Here is a 22,849-nt window from a genome sequence, read left to right as displayed (position 1 = left end):
GGAAGACTGAACAGTAGAAAAACGTTGTGTAGAGTGACAAATTATGGTGCACAAGTGGTGATCTGATGGCAGGGAGTGGGTATGGCAAATGCCCGGTGAACGTCATCTGCCAGCGTGTGTAGTGCCAACAGTAAAATTCGGAGGTGGTGGTGTTATGGTGTCGTCGTGTTTTTCATGGAGGGGGGCTTGCACCCCTTGTTGTTTTGCATGGCACTATCATAGCACAGGCCTACATTGATGTTTTAAGCACCTTCTTGCTTCCCACTGTTGAAGAGCAATTCAGGGATGGCAATTGCATCTTTCACCACAATCGAGCACCTTTTCATAATACACATCCTGTGGCAGAGTGTTTACACGACAATAACATCCCTGTAATGGACTGGCCTCCACAGAGTCCTGACCTGAATCCTATAGAACACTTTTGGGATGCTTTGGAACACAGACTTCATACCAGACCTCACTGCCTGACATCAATACCTTTCCTCAGTGCAGCACTCCATGAAGAATTGACTGCCATTCCACAAGAAACATTCCAGCACCTGACTGAATGTGTGCCTGTGAGAGAGGAAGATGTGATCAAGGCTAAGGGTGACCAACACCATATTGAATTCCAGCATTACCGATAGAGGGCACCACGAACTTGTAAGTCATTTTCAGCCAGGTGTACAGATACTTTTGATCACATAGTGCACCATTCAAAACAATGATCTTTAATACATTTCATATGCTTAAGTGAACCAACTATGCTCTTCAAGTTCACGACATTCAACGGCTATAATAATCAATAAAAAAATATGTCTCTATTGATGGTTGTGTGTATTCCATGACATAGTTCACACTTTACTCCCTAGATGGCAGCACAGCACATCCTTATTAGATTAGATTAGATTAGAATAGATTCAGTTTTCATTCCACAGACCAAAAAATCAGATGATTCTTGTGGGTGTGGTACAAGTCAGAAGGTATAACACAAATAAACATAAAACATGTGAATATAATACTCACTACCCCAATCATTTGTCAAGATACTATCAAAATGTGTGGTTCACTTTCGCATACTACCATAGACTGATGTACTTTTAAATATAAAATGTACCTTCAATACTTCATTGACCTGAGAATCAATGTCAACATTGTCATTTGACTCATGTGAACTTTCTTCCACAAGATGGTCTGGGATCTCATCACTGGACTTAGTTCATTTTTGCATCAGAGATAACTGTAGATCAAGATATATCAGAACTGACAATGTGAAAAATATCCCTCTCACTACTAAACCATACTCCTGACCTGTTGTGACACATGAATATTTGTGATATTCTACAATGCTTGCCATAGCAAACTCAAAATGTCCAAATTTGTAGTCATTTCACTCTGGCATAGGACCTTCCAGTTCAAGAAAGTTAATGTAAGCATTGTGAAAAGTGTTTTTAATGAAGTCTAAAACGCAACCTTTCTGTTTTCATTGCCCTGGTAAAATGTTGTTAGTAAAATTTGCCTTTAGTTTATCTAGTATACTCATTTAAACAGATGTTTGTTGAAGCTCATGTACTATTTATAGGCAGTTTCATGACCACTACAAAAAAGTATAATCATCAACAACTCAAAGCTCAAGTTGAACATGCTTTATTAAGCATGGACCTGTTGTAAATGGTATGCCCTTACTCTCCTCCAACCTCTGAACTAACGTACCCAGCCAACTATATGAGGACTTTTGCATACTACCATAAACTGATTTAGTTTTAAATATAAAATGTATTTCAGTACTTCATTGACCTGAGAATGGCACACATTCTTCACTGGAATTACATTCAACATCATCATTGTCATTTGACTCATGGACTCGAAACCACTGTGCAACTAAGCATTTTTGCATTAAAAAACATTTCCAGCTGTGACAGTGGTAATGAGTCAAAGGTGAAAATCATAGAACCAATGCGAACTTCAACACCACACCTTCAGTCCATAGTGTCTCGCTAACCCACTGAGCCACATGACTGTAAGAAAATAAAAATGAAATTAAATCTGACACTAAAACCGCTTAACTTACAAGCAAAATCATATCTTTTCTGTGATAAAACAAAAAAATTCTGCATGATACTGATGTGTAGGTAACAGTAACTTCTTTGCTATACTTTTGTTACGGACAACCCATGTCCTTAAGTACTGTATAAGTACTACAGCATAAAAAGCTGTATAGTTACAGAAATATAGGTGAAATTTTCTTCCAAATCTGAGATACATTCAGTGTCCAATGACATCAACACTTTTAACTACCAGGCAAAGAGTATTTGATGCAGAGGAGAAGACTGGAACTGTGAAACAATTTTTTAACTACCAGTGCAGACACTATCTGTGAGTTTTCCAGATACTCAAGATAATTTACATTAAACTAAGCTGTGATTTGACAATTTTCAGAAACAGAAAGGAATGGCTTAGGTCTTTCTTTTCTCATTCACACATATGGTGCATCTATCTTCAGTGAAAATACCCTTCTCTGTCCAATGTGCATACATACAATAATACAGGAATTATATTTTAAATACAATGTCTATAGTGTGATACTACATACAGAACATGTAGAGCAAACAATGATGGCTGTTAGTGATGCAGAGAGAAGCAACAAGCTGTCACACAACTGAACAATCTAACTTACGATTGTCTGATTTTGTGTAGGTGTGTTTTGTGTTTGCACTGTTGACTGTATCTCTTTCTTAATTTCACGAACTGCCATTGGTCCAGCCACCAGCTTCATTAACTATGAAAGCAATAAGGGAAATGAAATGTTATGTAAATAAAATATATGCTTGGTCCAAACAAAAAAATCTTTAAATAGGGGTATGCTAAATCAAAACTATGGCTTCACCACCAGAGAAGACATTGTGATCACAGCTAAAACTTTTTTAACTTAAAAATGTGTTAATCCATCTCAAATTTTTGTTAGAGGCACTAAGCTACATTAAATAAATTTCCTTAAGCCAATTATGCATTCAGTCCCCGACAAATGTCTGCTGATATCTTCCAAGCTGATGAATAATGATACCAATTCTGGTGATCATTTACATGTCTCCAACAATTTGTGGCTGAAAATTTAGTACTTAATTTGCTTCTCTTTCCATTGATGTTATTACAAATGCAGCCCCCCCTCCCCCCCCCCCCCCCCCCAAGCAATTCTGTGTCTGACTACTATTCAGTTCATTGGCAGAACAGTATTAGCTGATTTGACTCATTGGTATTGGAATATACTGCTAGCCACAAGCATCTATACTGGTTCTCACTTTCAATTCTTCATTTATGATACTAGATTTTTCATGAGAATTTGCTTAACACAATATCATATTCATTCCCAACTCAATATTTTGGTCTTCAGAGGAGGATATTTACAAAAAACTTTGCTGCTCCCTTACAGTCTATGTACTGCAAGTTAAACTGTTGCTAGTAAAGCCCAGATTTTGAGTTCCTTCAGGAATTTTAAGTACATACTTACGTGTCATCACCTACACAAAATTCACAAAAAAAGAAGAAAACTAGAAATTATATTAAACAAGGTAATAGGCTGGATTCATCCAAAAAAGAAAGGAAAGAAGATTAAGTTTAATACCTCATAAATGGTGAGATCATTAAAAATGGAGCACAAGTGCAGATCTGGCTATGCCTTTCCAGTGAAACCATCCTGACATTTTTCTTAGACAATTTAGGGAAACTACAGAAAATCTGAATCTTGATTTAAAGAAGGGGGTTTCAATCACTGTCCTCCCAAATATGTGTCCCGCATCTTACCACTGTGCCACTTCATTCATTGAGTTTAAACCAAGAGAAACATGCCATGAAGAGGCTCCTTCCTTTTGACAAACAGGTCATTAGCACATGGACTGATATCGGGTGAATACTTTCAGACAATACAGACTGCAACTGACTCAAACTCAGCCATGTCTGCTCTTTGCACTACTTCAACTGTGCTTCTGCTATCAACACACGTGTGGGCATTGATTCCCGGTGTCTGTTCATATCAGCACCGGCCGCGGTCCCCTTTGGACCAGAGCGTTCTTGCCAAATTTTCCTAATTGCAGGATTCCAAGCTGTAATGAGATGGTAACCACTGTCTTGATTAATTAAATTTTCGGGCAGACGAATCTCTACCGCTTCTCTTATAACTGAATCCCAAAGTCCGCTGGTGCTGCGTATCTCCTTTGTTTCTTCAAATTCGAAAGTATGCTTTTCGTTGATGCTGTGTTCCGCCACCATGGACTTGTCAACCTGTCCAAGGTGCACGTTTCTTATATGTTCCGTATGGTGCTGTGTAATGCAAAATAGCATATGCCCTACGTATTGCATTCCACATTTACATCCAATTCTATAAACACCCGGTGTCATTAGTCCTAGTGGGTGTTTGGTTGATCCAAATATATCCTTGATTGTCTTTGCTGTGTCAAAGATGGTCTTCACTTGGTGCTTCTTAAGGATTCTTGCAATCTTCGTTGTTGGTGGTCCCACATATGGCAGGAACAACAACCTCTTGTGTCATCCTCTTCCGGTTCTCTCTCCTCCTCTCTAATTATTGTTCCTCAAAGCTCTTCCAATTAGTTTCTTGCTGTAGCTGTTTCTTCTGAAGGTTTCCTTTGGATGTTGCAGTTCGCTCGGTAAGCTCTTCTTGTTGCAAATGGACCTTGCCCTGTGTACCAAGGTGTTAAGTAGAGATCTGCGTTGCACTGGATGGTGACAGCTCCTAGCATTGAGATATAGGTCCGTATGTGTTTCCCTCCTATATACCGAATGTCCCAGCATGCCTCCTGCGTTTCTAGTGACCAGGATGTCCAGAAAGAGTAGGCTTCTGTTTTTCTCTATCTCTATGGTAAACTTGATGTTTTCATGTACACCACTGAGGTGCTGCGGGAACTCAAGTAGTTTATCTTCAACATGTGGCCATACCACAAAGGTGTCAGCCACATATATGTAAAATGCTTTCAATTCCAGTGGAGCCGTGTCCAATGCTACCTCCTCAAAGTATTCCATGTATAAGTTAGCTATGCTTGGTGCTAAGGGGGAACCCATAGCAACTCCATCTAGTTGCTTGTAGAATTTCCCAGGACATTTGAAGAAGGTGGTGGTTAGTACATGCCAAAAGAGTTTGACTATGTCCTCATCGAAGTGTCCCCTGAGCAGTGCTAGAGAATCTTCCAGTGGCACCCCTGTGTGCTTTGGTGTGACATCATTATTCATACAAGGGTACTAGGGCTGGGGTATACAGGATACAACCCAGACTAAAGAGAGAAATCTCTCTAGGGAACCTGGCCATAGTATTTCAGATGGAAATATCTGCTATCAAAGTGTGTGCAGAGGAGAATTTGTACTGGTGCTACATGGATCATAGCATCTACATTTATATGGACAGTCAAGCAGCTCCCAAATATCTGTGAGCTGCTGCAATGAGAACAAAGATCATAGCAGAATCCCATGATGCCCTTGTGAGGGTAAACTTGTTGTGGATCCCTGGTCACTCAGGAATTAATGGCAATGAACAAGTTGATAGGCTCGTCAGGATGGGTGTAACAATTCCATTTAATAGACCAGAAACTGTTCTATGATCACCAAGGCAATTGTAAAATCAAAACTACATAGCTGGATCAGGAGGCAGCACATAGGATATTGGCCTATGATCCAAAAACAAAAACATGGCAATCTAATGATACCAAAACCATATTTCACGATAAGTTATGTAATCCTGGGCCTGAACAGAAGACAGGTTAGACTCATGGTAGGACTACCGACTGGCTGTGGTTACTTTAAGAAACACCTGCACACAATGGGTATAGAGAAAAATGCTCTTAAGTGTAGACTATGTGGCAAGGGGTATGAAATCACACCACATCTAATTGTCCAATGTGAAGAATATTTGGGTCATTAAGTCCTGACAAAATCATGTATAATAAGGAACTAGTAAAGAGTCTTCTACCATTCTTTAAGGGTACTGGTTAGTTTTACTAGAATCACGGGGAGCGAAACTCCACAATAAACTCAGTTTTGGTGTGGGCAATAGTGGGCTAAGACCACTGTTATTTTGTCTCCCTGCACAAGTCAAATCAATGCAACATTAACAAGTGTGGCTTTCCATTTGATTTTGACTTAATAATTTAACATAGATGATGTCAGACATGAGTCAGGCAGAACAGTGTATTGTTAATCAGGTCCCACTAGATGTTAGATCCAAAGATCTGCCAGAATGCCTCCATCAATGTTAAAGCATAAAAGGAAGTGTCTTTCGTGGATTCAGTAAGTTAATCCGTTGAATAATTACTGACTATAAACATTTGGCACAATCAATAAATCAACAAATCAGTTGTTCTGAGATGATGGTTGGATCTTGCTTGTCAAAATGGCAATGTGTAACATTTTGTATGGATTCTTGTAGCAGTAACTGACACCACTGTCTCCTTATGCAGGTCTGTTCATTGTAGCAACAATGGAAAATTGTTTTTGACTGATTCATGCTCTTGTATATAGCTTAAATGTTCTGAAAGTGACAGAATATTATAGCAAAATAATGAATCTGCTCTCAGGGGAAGAATTTTGAAGTGAGGTTTCATGAGCATTCTGGTGAATTTCGAACAGTGAACTGGACACCACATTTGCCAATGTGAACCCAACACCTATCTCTTCACTATTGTCTTCTCTAAATACAGATTAATTAAGTTAACTAAAAAAATTTTCTCACCAAGTGGTAGCAGGACAACACACATATAAAGGTATTGACATTTTCAAGCTGTAAGAGCCAGTGGCTCTTCCTACCGGCAGAAAGGTTGAAGAGGAAGGAAGAGCGATGAAAGAAAAGGACTGATGAGGTTTAGGAAATAGGGAGAGTTGGAAAAAGTCGCCAAGAACTCCAGGTCAGGTGAAGCTTACTGGCTAGAATGAGAAGGGAGAACTGCCCATCCAGTAAGTCTCCCCCCTGTGCAAGTCTCCCCTGACCCAGGGTTCTGGATGACTTTTCCAAACTTTCCCAATTTCCTAAAGGTGAACAGTCTTTTTCCTACCTCCCTCTTCCTTCCCCTTCACCCTTACCACCAGAAGGAGTCACTCACTCCAAAAGCTTGCAAATTTTTGTACCATGTAATTGTGTCCTCCTGCTGCTGCATGGTGAGTACATTTTTCATCTATCCAATTACAATATATTTTCATAATTGATTATTTTCATTGACAGATTATGTTAACTATATCAAACAGCAGATTTAAAGCATGTATGGGGCATGTGAGAAGTCACTACACACTATTTCAAGGAGACTGTTTCACTAAGAAAAATGCTGTGCCCATATTTGTTGCCAACTAGGTTAACTAAGTCCATACCTCTTTTCTGTGCTTTCCATAATATTCTCAGAATGTGTGGTGCAATGGTGCTTCCAGTGAATGTATAGCCTTTCCCATCTTCAGCCATTGTACAAATATGTTATAGCTCAGTTTATTACTATTTTTGCAGATGATGTCACATTAATCCTACCTAAAATAAAATGAAACAGACCCAAATAGCCTGCCTACCCTAAGTTAGTAAGTCTTAATTATCAATGCAGTCCTATAAATTAAGACAACCAAATGTTGTATTTGCTATAACATGCACTACAAACAATTTAAATCTGAAGAATGTAGTCGAGGAGGATGAGTCTCACTACACTTTTATGTAATTTCTTCATTCTTCTTGCTATAGCATGACAACCAAATTGTTTGATTTTCGGAAACTCTTGCTTAATTTTCCACTGAGGTTCTATATGTGGGTTAGTACAATAAAGAGTCACTAGTAAATACTGGCTGAATTTCATTTTACTAACATTTTACTGCTAAGATGAACACCTCAGTGCAGTGTAATTCACAAATATTGAGGAACTTCTTTCTTTTAAAAAATGTGTTCCTGTTAATAGGTTAATGATGAAAATAATAGTTAAAAGAAGTGTAATTCATATTTACACATGTCAAAGTACACTCATGCTCATAAATTAAGGATAATTGCAGAATGTGGTGCCACACAACATGCCACTACACAAAACTGGCACTAATAGCATAGGCACAAAGGGAACACACACAACACAGATCTGTAAGTCCACGGTATTGGTGGTAAGTTGAGAAAACTGTCCCGAAACACATGTGCGACAAAACGCCACCGTTTCCTGCGCATGTACCCTGACATCAATATGGGATATGATCACCATGCACACGTACACAGGCCGCACAATGGGTTGGCATACTCTGGATCAGGTGGTCAAGCAGCCGCTGGGGTATAGCCTCCCATTCTTGCACCAGTGCCTGTCGGAGCTCCTGAAGTGTCATATGGGTTTGAAGACGTGCAGCGATACGTTAACCGAGAGCATCCCAGATGTGCTCGATGGAGTTTAGGTCTGGAGAACAGGCAGGCCACTCCATTCGCCTGATATCTTCTGTTTCAAGGTACTTCTCCGTGATGGAAGCTCAGTGGGGTCCTGCGTTATCATCCATCAGGAGGAAAGTGGGGTCCACTGCACCCCTGAAAAGGCAGACATACTGGTGCAAAATGACGTCCCGATACACCTGACCTGTTACAGTTCCTCTGTCAACGACATGCAGGGGTGTATGTGCACCAATCATAATCTCACTTCACACCATCAAACCACGACCTCCATACAGGTCCCTTTCAAGGACATTAAGGGGTTGGTATCTGGTTCCTGGTTCGTGCCAGATGAAAATCCGGCGAGAATCACTGTTCAGACTATATCTGGACTCGTCTGTGAACATAACCTGAGACCACTGTTCCAATGACCATGTACTGTGTTTTTGACACCAGGCTTTGCAGGTTCTCCTGAGACCAGGGGTCAGTGGAATGCACCTTGCAGGTCTCTGGGCAAATGAACCATGTCTGTTCAGTCATCTGTAGACTGTTTGTCTGGAGACAACTTTTCCAGTGGCTGCAGTAAGGTCCTGAACAAGACTACCTGCAGTACTCCGTGGCCGTCTGCGGGCACTGATGGTGAGATATCGATCTTCTTGTGGTGTTGTACGCTGTGGACGTCCCGTACTGTAGCGCCTGGACACATTTGCTGTCTGCAGGAATTGTTGCCATAATCTTGAGATCACACATTGTGGCACACAGAGGGCCCATGCTACGGCCTGCTGTATTTGACCAGTCTCCAGTTGCCCTAGTATTCTACCCCTCATAATGTCATCAATATGTGTTCTTTGAGCCATTTTTGACACACAGTCACCATTAGCATGTCTGAAAATGTCTGCACACTTACTCGCTGCACCGTACTCTGACATGCACTAACACACCTCTGCATATGTGCAGCAACTGCAGGTCAGATGCACCACATGGTCATACCCCGAGGTGATTTAAACCCGCAAACCGCCCACCAGAGCATTGTTTCACCATGTATCAGCATTATCCTTAATTTATAAGCATGAGTGTAGTACCAACTATTGGACGTCTTTTGTTGTACTGTTGGATACTGGTTCCTGAGGTACTCCAATTTAAGAACTCCGTACAAGGTTTCATATATATCATTTATTTAGCATTTCAACTGCCTACTGTGTGCATTTTCATTTCTAATCTCATACACCTTTTCATTAATTTTTATTTGTCTTAATTGTATTCTTACCTTAAGTGATCAAACTTTTGTCACATAAATGCAAGAAGAAAAACAAATGTTAGCTTTCTTAGTCAGTGTAATGAGAAGATATCTTCCCATTGCACTTACTCTTTAATATGTAACGAGATTAGCTAGAAACACAGAAATAAAACCACAATCAAGAAAATATGTACATGTTGGAGATACATAAATGTGCACAATGTTTAAGAATCTTGGAATGCAAGCCACAAATATTGGTTGTTTAGCTCTATTCATACTGACGAAGTGCAATAATCTCCTTCTCTTCATCAATGTATCTGAACTTCACAGACTTAGAGGTTGTATTCCTGGAATATTTTCTTGAGTACCACATAATCAATCAATCATTAAGTGGTCAAATACACATAAACTATTTAGTGTTTATAATTTATATTCATAAATCTTTCATTTTGAGAGCTTAATTTTCTACCAACAATTTTTTTGATAGACATAACTAAACCAGATAAACAGAACTCTGGATTTAAAACAGGCCATAACAATAGAAATGCATGACAGCTTCAAAATCTGTGAATATTGCTATTTATTCATGGGAAATGATACATTATTAATAGTATTGTTATTTAAGAACTTCTTTTAACTATTCTCTTTTCTGAATATTTGGGTTGGTTGGTTGGTTTGGGGAAGGAGACCAGACAGCGTGGTCATCGGTCTCATCGGATTAGGGAAGGATGGGGAAGGAAGTCGGCCGTGCCCTTTCAGAGGAACCATCCCGGCATTTGCCTGGAGTGATTTAGGGAAATCACGGAAAACCTAAATTAGGATGGCCGGACGCGGGATTGAACCGTCGTCCTCCCGAATGCGAATATTTGGGATGTAGCAAATTTATACTAATGACATACCTGTCAATCATCAAGGCTGTCAACTAAGCGTGCTTGTATCATTCATGTTTATATCCGCAGTTACCAATGCCCACTAATGTGGTGACTCTTGACCCAGAAGAAATCCAGGTGACTACAGATTAGTGAGCCAGACTAAATCCAGCACATCTCTACTAACGCAAGAAGTGAGGACATGTAACAATGTTGATGGTATTCCTTTCATTGGATGTGGACACTTAAACTAGTGGATCCTGTTAATGTTATTGCAGAGGAGCAGAAGCTATGTGGTGAAACCCAGTTTCAGCCCCTTACTGTCAACAACACCGAAAACAGCACACTACACTCTACATGCAGTTGGCACATGGACCTACACAAAACAGTTGCACTAAGACACATCACTCACAATCAATAAGGAAAGCCTTTCTAACTTCTAATTCAGCTGCTTAATAGTTATAGTACTTCCCAAAAGTGAGTAAATGGCCCCAGTTTTCTAATCCTAGAAGTTTACATTGTCACAGTTTTATAGTTTTATGAATGTAAATGTGTGTTCAATATGCTAGTTTACAGAATCAGTACAAAACTTTTTTTTCAGAGTAAGTACACAGAAATGTAATGCTGAAAACATTTAAAAAACCACCACATGAAAAACTATATAATAGCTATATTTCTATATGTATCAGTAAAAACTTGCTGGTTCTGTTAGCAATGTTACAAAATCTCATTTAAACAATGAAACACACAAAATTCCATGCAATGAATTTAGCATATTTGCATGGCACCATAACTACTCATTACCACCAGTCCTTTCCTGAAAAGGAGAGAATTTTAAATAACTACTCTTGTGGAATATCACATGTCTAATATTTTTCTCCTTCAGCACATAAAATAATTACAAAGAATAACATCTGAAGTTTTTTTTTTGCACATATATATATACACTTCCTCTACACTACACAGCACTGCATCATGTTAAAGCAGTCAGCATTTACATCAGCTCTGCAATTCCAACAAGGTATTAAAACAAAGACAAGCAATAAAACTCACAGTCTGTAGACTGGCATCATTTTCATACTGCTCCTTCATGTTCTTTGCCATAATACGCTGGATCTATTTTTGTATACAATGTAGTGAGTTACATTATCTAAGTCATAGCTGTAAATAAAATCTAAATATAAAAGTTAGAAACCAAAGTCACAAATTATACCCATAAAAGTAAAAATGTGTATAGAGAAATGAAGAATGGCAACTGCACTGGAGTGAATGGAATTTCTAGTGTGTGTGTGTGTGTGGGGGGGGGGGGGGGGGGGTAAGGGATATTGGTGGTACTGCATTATGTTTTCTGTATAGGAAAGGCACAATGACAAATCTGCATTTATTTTTATAAAGTTTGTGTACTAATGATTCTGGGCTTGCAGTCTCTAATGATTAGTCACATTATTAATAACAGTTATATCAGTTTAAAAGTTGTAGGAAAGTTCTTGTAGACTATAAATAATTTTGGATTCTAGGGCACCACTCACCAAATAGCAGAAGCACTGAGTTGTCAATTGGCACACTGAAAAGAAAGAAAACTTGCTAACTTCCAGAGTCATCCTGCGATGAGCTGCTTCAACATGGGGCTGGCTGGAATAGGTCCTTCCCAGAACCTCTCACCTGAGTCCATCTTACTCCTCACCTAAACAACAGCCTGAACACCCACCGTCTACATGCCCCCCAAAATTGCCAAATCCCAACAATCCTGGACACCCAATTGTAGCTGGCTATTGTGTTCCCACTGAAAGAATTTCTCCTCTTGTTGACCAGCACCTCCAACCAATTGCCCAAAACCTAGCCTTCCACATCAAAGCTACTAACCACTTCCTTCACCAACTTTCCATCATCCTTGCCCCTCTATCTCCTGGATCTCTACTCGTCACTGTTGATGCCACCTTCCTATACACTAACATCCCTCATGTCCCTGGCCTTACCATTATTTAACACAACCTCCCACAACATTCTTCACACTCTACACTCACCACCTCATTCCTTGTACACCTTACAAACCATATCCTGACCCACTACTTTTCCTTTGAAGGGAAGGTTTACAAACAAATCTGTGGCAGAGCCATGAGCACCCAAAACACCCTTCTGTGCCAAACTGTTTATGGGTCATCTAAAGGAAACCTTTGTAGCATCCGGAAACTCTCAATCACTTGTCTGGTTTAGTCTCAATGATGAAATCTTCATAATGTGGACTCAGGGCCAAAACACACTATCCACATTAACTCACCTAACCTCAACACCTTTTCTCCCCTTACACTTTATCTGGTTCTCCTCCAACCAATGAGACAACTTCATGGAAGTTGACCTACACCATTCTGATGGCTCCGTCAACACCTCTGCCCACATTAAACCCACTAAGCACCAACAGTACCTGCATTTCCACATCAAAAAATTCATCCCACACAGCCCAGCCACCCGTGGATGATGTATCTTCAGTGACAAGATCTCCTTAGTCCAATATGCTGAAGGTCTCACAAAGGCCTCTACAGACATGCAATACCAACCCCCCCCCCCCTCCCTCAAACCCAGCTCACAAAAAGATTACCCATGCATATCCTCACATCCCCCAATCCCCCACCAACCCCAAGAATCAGCTACAAAGTACTCCCTCATTACCCAGTAACATCCTGGACTGCAACAACTGATCCATATCCTCTGCCAGGACTTCGATTATCTCTCACCCTGTCCTGAAATGAGGGACGTCCTACCCAAGGTCCTTCCCACCCCTCCTGAAGTGTCCTTCCCCTCCATCACTCACATCCCAGTCCATCCCTATGTCACACCCACTCCCAACCACTTGCCATAGGGATCATATCCTTGTGGCAGACCAAGCTGCAATATCTGCCAAATCTGCCTACTCCAGCCCTGTCACAGGCTTTTCCTACCACATCATAGGCCAGGCCTCTTGTGAAAGCAGCCACACATATTCCAATTCTGCTGCAAACACTGACCAGCAGGACGAATGGCCCCTGCTGGATGGCTGTCAAGAGCAAAGTTGAGCACCCGGATGCACACCGAGCTCAATTTTAATGGCTGTTTCACAACCTGTGCCATGTGGATACTTCCCTCCATCACCTGCTTCTCTGAATTCTGCAAATGGGAGTTATCTTTACAACACATAATCTGCTCCTGTAATCATTCTAGCCTCAATCTCAGGTAACCCACTGTCCCTGAACCCTCCACCCAATAGTTTCTCCTTCCTCTTTCCTGTCACTACCTACCAGTTTGTGCCCTAATGTCACCTACAGTGTGTGCTGCTTTCCTCCAGCTGCTGCAATAATGCCAGCTCATATGCCTGTGCAACCCCCCCCCCCCCCTCCCCTGCTGCATTCCTAAGTGGCAAACCAGCTGCCTCCCTCTGGGCCACTAGCCGCCCACTCCTAGTCCTTCTCTCTGCATCCTGTCTCCCTTTCAACTGACACTACCCCCAACACAAGCAATCCACCTGCAGAAAAATAGCACTGGCACTATAAGTCCCTCCAGCACCACATAGGCATGTGCTTGTGGGCATGTGTGCATGTCTGTTTTACTCTAGCTCCTCAAAAAACATCATGTTTCAAAAGTTATTCATAACAAAAATTTTCGTCTTTCAGAATCTTCTATTTTTAACTGGTGATTATTTCCAAAATTTAGTTACCTAATTTTGTAGCCCTAATTTTTTATGATTGCAAAAATGCCCTCTTGTATTATGAAAACATGTGAAGTTCACTAATTATTCAATATAGAAAATTACATATTTTTGCCACTATTTGTGGGAATTGTGAATCCCTGTGGCAGTATACACAGTATTCACAATATAGTCCATATAACTTTGTCAATTTTCCAGTTATCTAAGCCATAGTTAACCAGATTACTCCTTGGCTCACTGTTATTCTGTGGAAAATAATTTTGACCTTCTTCCCATTATAAATCAGATTGTAACTACAAATTTCAGTTATTATCACTGTACTGAACAATGCTTCAGTTAATCCCTGGTCAGCATTCGTTTGGTCGACAAATCTGTGACAGTCAGAATGAACACTGTGCAGTTAGTACATAATTGAAATGTAGTCACTCAGTTCAGGATCAGTTATCAATCTTTGAACATCTATGAGTCAGTATTTTTATAAAACTCTTGGAACTCACTCTGGGAGTGATAAGTAACTGACAAACATCATATAAATTGTGATCCGTGAACATCTAATATTTACAGTAGCTTTGGACTATGTCTGAAGATGAAATTATACAGTAAATATGCCACCATTGTCATGACTGGTTATGTGTAGCTTCTGGCCTGTGTTATATGAAATTACAATTAAATCACTACAATGAAATGAATACCCTTATATGCATACAGGTGTTCATGTATATGTCAAAGGGGACAGTTTAAAATGTGTGCCCTGACTGAGATTCAAACCCGGGATCTCCTGCTTACATGGCAGATGCTCTAGCCATCTGAGCCACCGAGGACACAGAGGATAGTGTCACTGCAAGGACTTATCTCTGGCATGCCTCCCATGAGACCCACAGTCCCAACTTATTGTCCTGCACTATATTCGTAGTGCCCCTGCCCATTACACTCATTATTCACGGCTTTATATATAGGATACCAACTGCGTTTTTTTAAAATAGGAACCCCATTTTTTATTACATATTCGTGTAGTACGTAAAGAAATATGAATGTTTTAGTTGGACCAGTTTGTTTGCTTTGTGATAGATGGCGCTGTAATAGTCACAAACATATGGCTCGCACTTTTAGACGAACGGTTGGTAAGAGGTAGGTTTTTTAAATTAAAATACAGAACGTAGGTATGTTTGAACATTTTATTTTGGTTGATCCAATGTGATACATGTACGTTTGTAAACTTATCATTTCTGAGAACGCATGATGTTACAGTGTGATTACCTGTAAATACCACATTAATGCAATAAATACTCAAAATGATGTCCGTCAACCTCAATGCATTTGGCAATATGTGTAACGACATTCCTCTCAACAGCGAGTAGTTCGCCTTCCGTAATGTTCGCACATGCATTTACAATGCGCTGACGCATGTTGTCAGGCGTTGTCGGTGGATCACGATAGCAAATATCCTTCAACTTTCCCCACTGAAAAAAATCTGGGAACATCAGATCCGGTGAATGTGTGGGCCATGGTATGGTGATTTGACGACCAATCCACCTGTCACGAAATATGCTATTCAATACTGCTTCAACCGCATGCGAGCTGTGTGCCGGACATCCATCATGTTAGAAGTACATCGCCATTCTGTCATGCAGTGAAAAATCTTGTAGTAACATCGGTAGAACATTACGTAGGAAATCAGCATACATTGCACCATTTAGATTGCCATCGATAAAATGGGGGCCAACTATCCTTCCTCCCATAATGCCGCACCATACATTAACCCGCCGAGGTCGCTGATGTTCCACTTGTTGCAGCCATAGTGGATTTTACATTGCCCAATAGAGCATATTATGCTGGTTTACGCTACCACTGTTGGTGAATGATGCTTCGTCGCTAGATAGAATGTGTGCAAAAAATCTGTCATCATCCCATAATTTCTCTTGTGCCCAGTGGCAGAACTGTACACGATGTTCAAAGTCATTGCCATGCAATTCCTGGTGCATAGAAATATGGTACAGGTGCAATTGATGTTGATGTAGCATTCTCAACACCGACGTTTTTGAGATTCCCGATTCTCACGCAATTTGTCTGCTACTGATGTGCGGATTAGCTGTGACAGCAGCTAAAACACCTACTTGGGCATCATCATTTGTTGCAGGTTGTGGTTGACGTTTCACATGTGGCTGAACACTTCCTGTTTCCTTAAATAACATAACTATCCGGGAACAGTCTGGACACTTGGATGATGTCGTCCAGGATACCGAGCAGCATACATAGCACACGCCCGTTGGGCATTTTGATCACAATAGCCACACATCAACACGATATCAACCTTTTCTGCAATTGGTAAACTGTTCATTTTAACATGGGTAATGTATCACAAAGCAAATGCCATCCGAACTGGCGGAATGTTACGTGATACCACGTACTTATACGCTTGTGACTATTACAGCGCCATCTATCACAAAAGCGAAAAAACTGGTCCAACTAAAACATTCATATTTCTTTACATACTACATGAATATTTAATAAAATATGGGGGTTCCTATTTAAAAGAACACAGTTGATAACAGTTTGACCTATGGCAGCACCTTCTAGCGGGCCAACCATAGTGCCATATTGTTTCCCCCTTCAAGCTAGACGAGTTTATATATATGAAGATGGTATCTGTTCTTTCGGGTTAAACATTTAATCTTTTTTTGTTTTCTGGTACATGTCTGCAGTTCTGCCACACACTTGAAATCCCCCCCCCTCCTCCCCCCCTCCTCCTCCTCCTCCTCACAGTACTGTAGTGCACCGCTAAAGAGATAAAGCAAAATACCTCAGCTCACTGTTAAAGTGGGGACAGGCTGTGCCATTTTGCAGGATATGGTTCTGTGATCTGGGAATTTCAGTGTCTATTAGGACTGCAGACATGTATGCACAAACAAGGAAATAATTACATAACTTTATTTTTCTGACATGAGAATTAAGACTTTATGGCTACCCTACATACATAAATTTATGGTAATGTCTTTGGAAGTGGTAATCTTTCTTATGGTCTCAAGTTAACTACAGAGTCACTGAAAAATATTTTCTCTGTAGCCTTAATGGCATTTGCTGCAACTATTTGACTTCTTTTTATGGCAAAAATATCACAGTCTTTGATGTTTATTTCAGTCTCATAGAACTAATATCACTATGTCGTCATATACATTAAATACACAAGCTATGCCTTTCATTGTTCGTTAACTCTCTCATAGTGAACATTATTCTTGGATACAAACTCTCTTAGTAAAACTGAAACAATTTCTGTCCATATGTTTCATTCCTGCAGTTACCAACATTGTACAGCAATAAATTTTCAGTGTAGTTTGCCTCAATCCAGACTTGATAATACATCAGCTGAACTCCTTTGTAACTATGAGACTGTGTCTTTAATCAATATTTTTACCAGTATTAGCCTAGAATTCCTCCTAGCATATCATAAAATAAATTGCACTCTACTTGGAAGAAAATACTCTAAGAACCTCAACTTCATCAGCTCAATCTCATACATCCCCTGCAACACATCTCTATTCCAGATATGAGCTATACTGTACATAAAATCTTCTTACAACCCTTTTAAGCTGCCTTGCTTCATCTGAAACAAGTGAAGTATTTTGTCTAGTCAACTTCTTATGATTCATATACATGCAATCTTTCCTAATATAAAATATTCCTCATTGATCCACTTCGTGTTAAACATATTCGTATGCAGGGCTGCATTTAACAGATAAATAACAGAAGAAAGACATGTATGTGACATTACATGTGTTGTTCCACATATTATTCAGCAGCCTGCATTTATTGACAACTGAAAATACTGAATGACGATATATGGACTACACAGGAAAACACCTTATACTGCACACAATATATACTTTGACATTGCAGATTCTGGAACTTATTTCATCACAAGGTCATTTTGTTCCCTCACAGGAACTGATCATCACTTCTAGTTTCTTTCTTTTGTCTGGCACTGAATTACAGTAATTTTTCCTTGTGTTATCATTCCATCTAGTTTTCTTCACTATTCTACGTTGTCTTCACAGTACTTCCTTTTCTTCTAAGTCTTTCACTCACTACCACCAATTTGTTCACCCACATACCCTTCCACTCACCCACTCCTCTCGCCCATCTGTCAACACATTATTTCTACTTACTTATGTTAACTGAAGCAACTTGTGTATCCCTCTTGCCTTCCATCAATTTATAAGACCGATATTTGAACATGGGACATGCTGCTTTGTATAGTACATTATCTGCTCTGGGAATTAATTACATTGTGTCATTTTCATTCTGCTTCTGTGCCAAAAGTTGTGAGCCTTCCCCCCCTTCCCTCCAGTTTCTTCACTTTAATTAACATATTCTGAAAGCTTGAAACTTATTATGTCAATAATTGTTCTTCACCAATCACAAACTTTCAATCAGTATAGCTACTTTTCCAATTTTTGTACAATCCTAATGACTGTAACTTTGCTGAAAACAGTACTCATTCAGTGGGAAGTATATACAATATAGTTGCAGTACTATTATTAAAAATCTACAATACAGTGTGAGTGAAAATTATGTTGTCAGTTTCAGAATATAATTATTGTTGTTGACTGTAACATTTCAGAAAAAAAATGGTCATGGTAGAAATTGAAATGAATGTAAAAAAACTATGAACATGTTATAAATGTTGAATTTGTACAACATGCTTTGCACGGTATGCACATAGCTGGAGAAACTTGCACAAGTGCTTTGTTTAATGTTTTTGTCAATAGCTGCGATAGCTGCAGAGATCCATATGCATAGGTTGGCTAGCACTGTTTCAAATGGTGGCACAAGCAGTCTTTATAAAATTCCACAAGAAGAAATTACAAGGACTCAAACTGGGTGAATGTGGTGGTCAGTACAACATTATCTTATCTCCAGGAGCTGCATGGCAAATCCACTGTTGTGATAATCTGTAATTCACATGCTCCTGAATTGTGTAATGAAAATTTGGAGGGGGAGGGGAGCACTATTCAACTCAAACATGATGTAAAATTTGTGCTCTTCCACCTATGAAAAGAACCATTGTTCCAAAATTGAAAGATATTTAGCACAAAATCATGTGGCTCAAAATTTATGCATTACAATGTAAACAAGGAGCAGCTTATAAATGATAGGAGTTTGAAATCAATGTACTTACCACAAGAAATTCAGTCTTATCAACACGCTCATTACCATCAGTATCAAACATGTTGAATGCAATACGAAATCCAGTTTGAGGTTCTGAAACAATAATATCTTTCATACTCTTCCTAAAACAATAAACGATGTTTGGAAATTTGTCTTTAGCTGTTTAAAAGAAAAATTATAGTAATTAAGAGGTGCACTTCCTTCACATCAAATATATGAAATCTCTAACTGCCAACATCAATTATGAAATTTCAGACCCTGTAATTTTCCAGTGCACAATTTATGTTACTCTTTAAACTTACACCCTCCTCATCTCTTCCCACATTTCACCCCCCTCCCTTCCCCCCACATATACAGAGTGTAAACATAATTAAAATGAGGGACAAAGAGAAGTATAAAGCTGTGGGGAAGGGATGGAGTACCAGTCATTAGGAAATTGGGAGATAACAGAGACAGACATAATATGGGAACAAGGCTTCATGGAGGATGGGGCCAGGAGAATTCTGGGGATTGGACAGGCAGTTCATTACTGTGCAATTCATAGAAGTTGGAGTGGTTGGAACACAGATGGGACTTGTTATGTAGCATCCATTATAGTACATAATGTTGTAATGTTGTGCATAGTAACATGTTCTTCGATGTGATCAGACTTTCATGTGGCCACAACTCAGCAGTGATAATTCATGCAGTAGTTGCAGGAAGTCTTCTGTTTGGTATAGCAGCTTTCAGAATGTTTTTATGGTGTTTAAGGACTGACAAAGGATTCCAAATACATAGCACAACCCACCCCAACTGCTTTGCGGTTTCTACATAAAGACTCCCACATGAAGTATGATGATCTCAACTTCCATGCTTGGACAATATTCTACTTTTTAACTGCAGTTTTTAAGCAAGGATCATTGCCTTCTGATTATCTGGAAACAGACACATTACCAACAGCAGGAAAAGGCTGACTTGAATGATTTGTCAATTAGGAATCAAGAATTGGATTGTATTTATGGATTTCATTTGTGTAATCTCTAATTGTTAGATCAAATCACAGAGCAGGTTTCTAACACACCACAAGATTATGTTATAAGCACTGTGCAATAGACTACTGTAATACCGTACTGCTTCCTATCACCTCAGTCATTTATCACATTTTTACCTATTTACACAAAGATAAATGACGGTAATACAATACGTCTCCAACTTCTAGGACAAAAAGAAGACAAATGACAAACAAATCCCACGTGAACACTTTGATACAGCAAACCAACACCTAGAAACCAAAAATAGGGACTAATTTATTTACACTACTCAAGAATTAGTAACTACAAACAAGTGGTGCAGAAAAAATTACTGAACAGTAAAGATAGATGTACGTACTTGTAAGTATTGACAGCAGAAACAGATACTCCGTGTAGGATATTATTCCTGAAAAAGAAAGAGAGATTGCTATTCCAAGTTATACTCAAGGGTCTCAAATAGTTTTAGCAGTAGCATCGGATTAAACAATCATGTCCAAAGCACTTAAATTAAACAAGAAAGAATAACTTTTCTCACTGAATGTTTTGGAAACATATGGAAACTGAACACAAATTTAGAAGACCTAAAAACTGTAGTACAATACACCTAAACATTAAGGCAACTTTATATCACTGATACAGGGAGTGAAAGGCTATTTACAATTTGTACAGAAACCAGATGGCAGTTATAAGTGTTGAGGAACATGAAAAGGAAGCAGTGGTTGGGAAGGGAGTGAGACAGGGTTGTAGCCTATCCCTGATGTTATTCAATCTGTATATTGAGCAAGCAGTAAAGGAAACAAAAGAAAAATTCGGAGTAGGTATTAAAGTCCATGGAGAAGAAATAAAAACTTTAAGGTTCGTCGATGACATTGTAATTCTGTCAGAGACAGAAAAGGAGTTGGAAGAGCAGTTGAACGGAATGGACAGTGTCTTGAAAGGAGGATATAAGATGAACATCAACAAAATCAAAACGAGGATAATGGAATGTAGTTGAGTTAACTCGGGTGATGCTGAGGGAATTAGGTTAGGAAATGAGACACTTATAGTAGTAAAGGAGTTTTGCTATTTGGGGAGCAAAATAACTGATGATGGTCGAAGTAGAGAGGATATAAAATGTAGACTATCAATGGCCCATGAAGTGCTTCTGAAGAAGAGAAATTTGTTAACATCGAGTATAGATTTAAGTGTCAGGAAGTCATTTCTGAAAGTATTTGCATGGAGTGTAGCCAAGTACGGAAGTGAAACATGGTTGATAAATAGTTTGGACAAGAAGAGAATAGAAGCTTTCGAAATGTGGTGCTACAGAAGAATGCTGAAGATTAGATGGGTAGATCACATAACTAATGAGGAGGAATTGAATAGAATTGGGGAGAAGAGGAGTTTGTGGCACAACTTGACTAGAAGAAGGGATAAGTTGGTAGGACATGTTCTGAGGCATCAAGGGATCACCAATTTAGTATTGGAGGGCAGCATGGAGGGTAAAGATCATAGAGGGAGACCAAGATATGAATACACTAAGCAGATTCAGAAGGATGTAGGCTGCAGTAGGTACTGGGAGATGAAGAAGGTTGCGCAAGATAGAGTAGCATGGAGGGCTCCATCAAACCAGTCTCAGGACTGAAGACCACAACAACAACAACAACAACAACCAGATTATTACTGATATATTATCAGATTAGTGAAACCTATTTAACGTTTATTGTGTGCACACAAATCTATTAACTATCAACAACAGAATAATTTATATACATAAAAGAAAATCATATTGTTCACACAAATTGTGAATGTTTTTCTTCTTCTTCTTCTTCTTCTTCTTCTTAAGCAAGAAAGAAGGTAGGCAGGTTTCAGTTTAACATTCTGTTGATGTTATTTAACTTACTAGAGGTAAGCCATTAACTGAGATGGACAAGGGTGGGAAAGAAAACTTATCAGGCTCACATTCTGGCATTTTCCCAAAAACGTTTAGACACACCAACAAATTAAATTTGTAGCACTTTGAGCATTCATTCACAATGCAAATCATATTACACTTGCATCTATAAGTTAAGGGATCTTTTAGATCCATAAAAAATGTGCACATCAGAAATGATCTCCGGCAATATAGTGACATCTGACACAGTGATACGGATACAGAGTGTACAGGATAACCTGTTACAGGCAGCAACTGACATAAAATGATAGCCTTCTATCAGAGGCATATAGGAAGGTCAATGCAGAACATAATGCCTTTTCAAGAAATACAGGATGCATAGAATCTCCCTACACAGTGGGACACACCATTCAGCATAACTTGGGATAATGCCTCCCGTCGTAACATGTGTGTGGTGCTGGTGTCCAGCCTGTAACCTTTCATCCTACATTGTCTCACACATGTTTAATCAGATATAAGTCTGGAGAGTTAGCTAACCACTCTAGATTCATTAGGTCCTCATGATGTAGCTACTGGTCCACCTGGTGTTGCACTTACATAATTATGCAAAAGTGCCAATAGTGTGTGGATAATAAGGATATGCCATCCCTATGGGCCAGAGCCATTACATT

The 22,849-nt window shown here is 39.4% G+C and overlaps 1 protein-coding gene across 3 annotated transcripts in view; it reads right to left on the bottom strand.

Annotated features, from left to right (window-relative positions):
• Positions 1–22,849, bottom strand: part of LOC126248597 (calcium uptake protein 3, mitochondrial) — a 695,970-nt gene that overhangs the window by 18,741 nt on the left and 654,380 nt on the right. Inside the window, exons 4-7 of one of the 3 annotated variants that reach the window (XM_049949722.1) lie at positions 20,667–20,714; positions 19,309–19,391; positions 11,507–11,569; positions 2,657–2,758 (exon numbers count right to left, since the gene is read on the bottom strand). In XM_049949722.1, coding sequence (XP_049805679.1) covers positions 2,657–2,758; positions 11,507–11,569; positions 19,309–19,391; positions 20,667–20,714 — 296 coding nt within the window. The remainder of the gene's footprint in view (positions 1–2,656; positions 2,759–11,506; positions 11,570–19,308; positions 19,392–20,666; positions 20,715–22,849) is intronic. The other 2 variants (XM_049949723.1, XM_049949724.1) reach the window with 2 other exon arrangements.

The sequence above is a fragment of the Schistocerca nitens genome, chromosome 3 (assembly GCF_023898315.1).
Source record: "Schistocerca nitens isolate TAMUIC-IGC-003100 chromosome 3, iqSchNite1.1, whole genome shotgun sequence".
Taxonomy (NCBI): Eukaryota; Metazoa; Arthropoda; class Insecta; order Orthoptera; family Acrididae; genus Schistocerca; species Schistocerca nitens.
The sequence above is the reverse complement of the archived record's forward strand: the minus strand, read 5'-3'. Positions and strand labels throughout refer to the sequence as shown.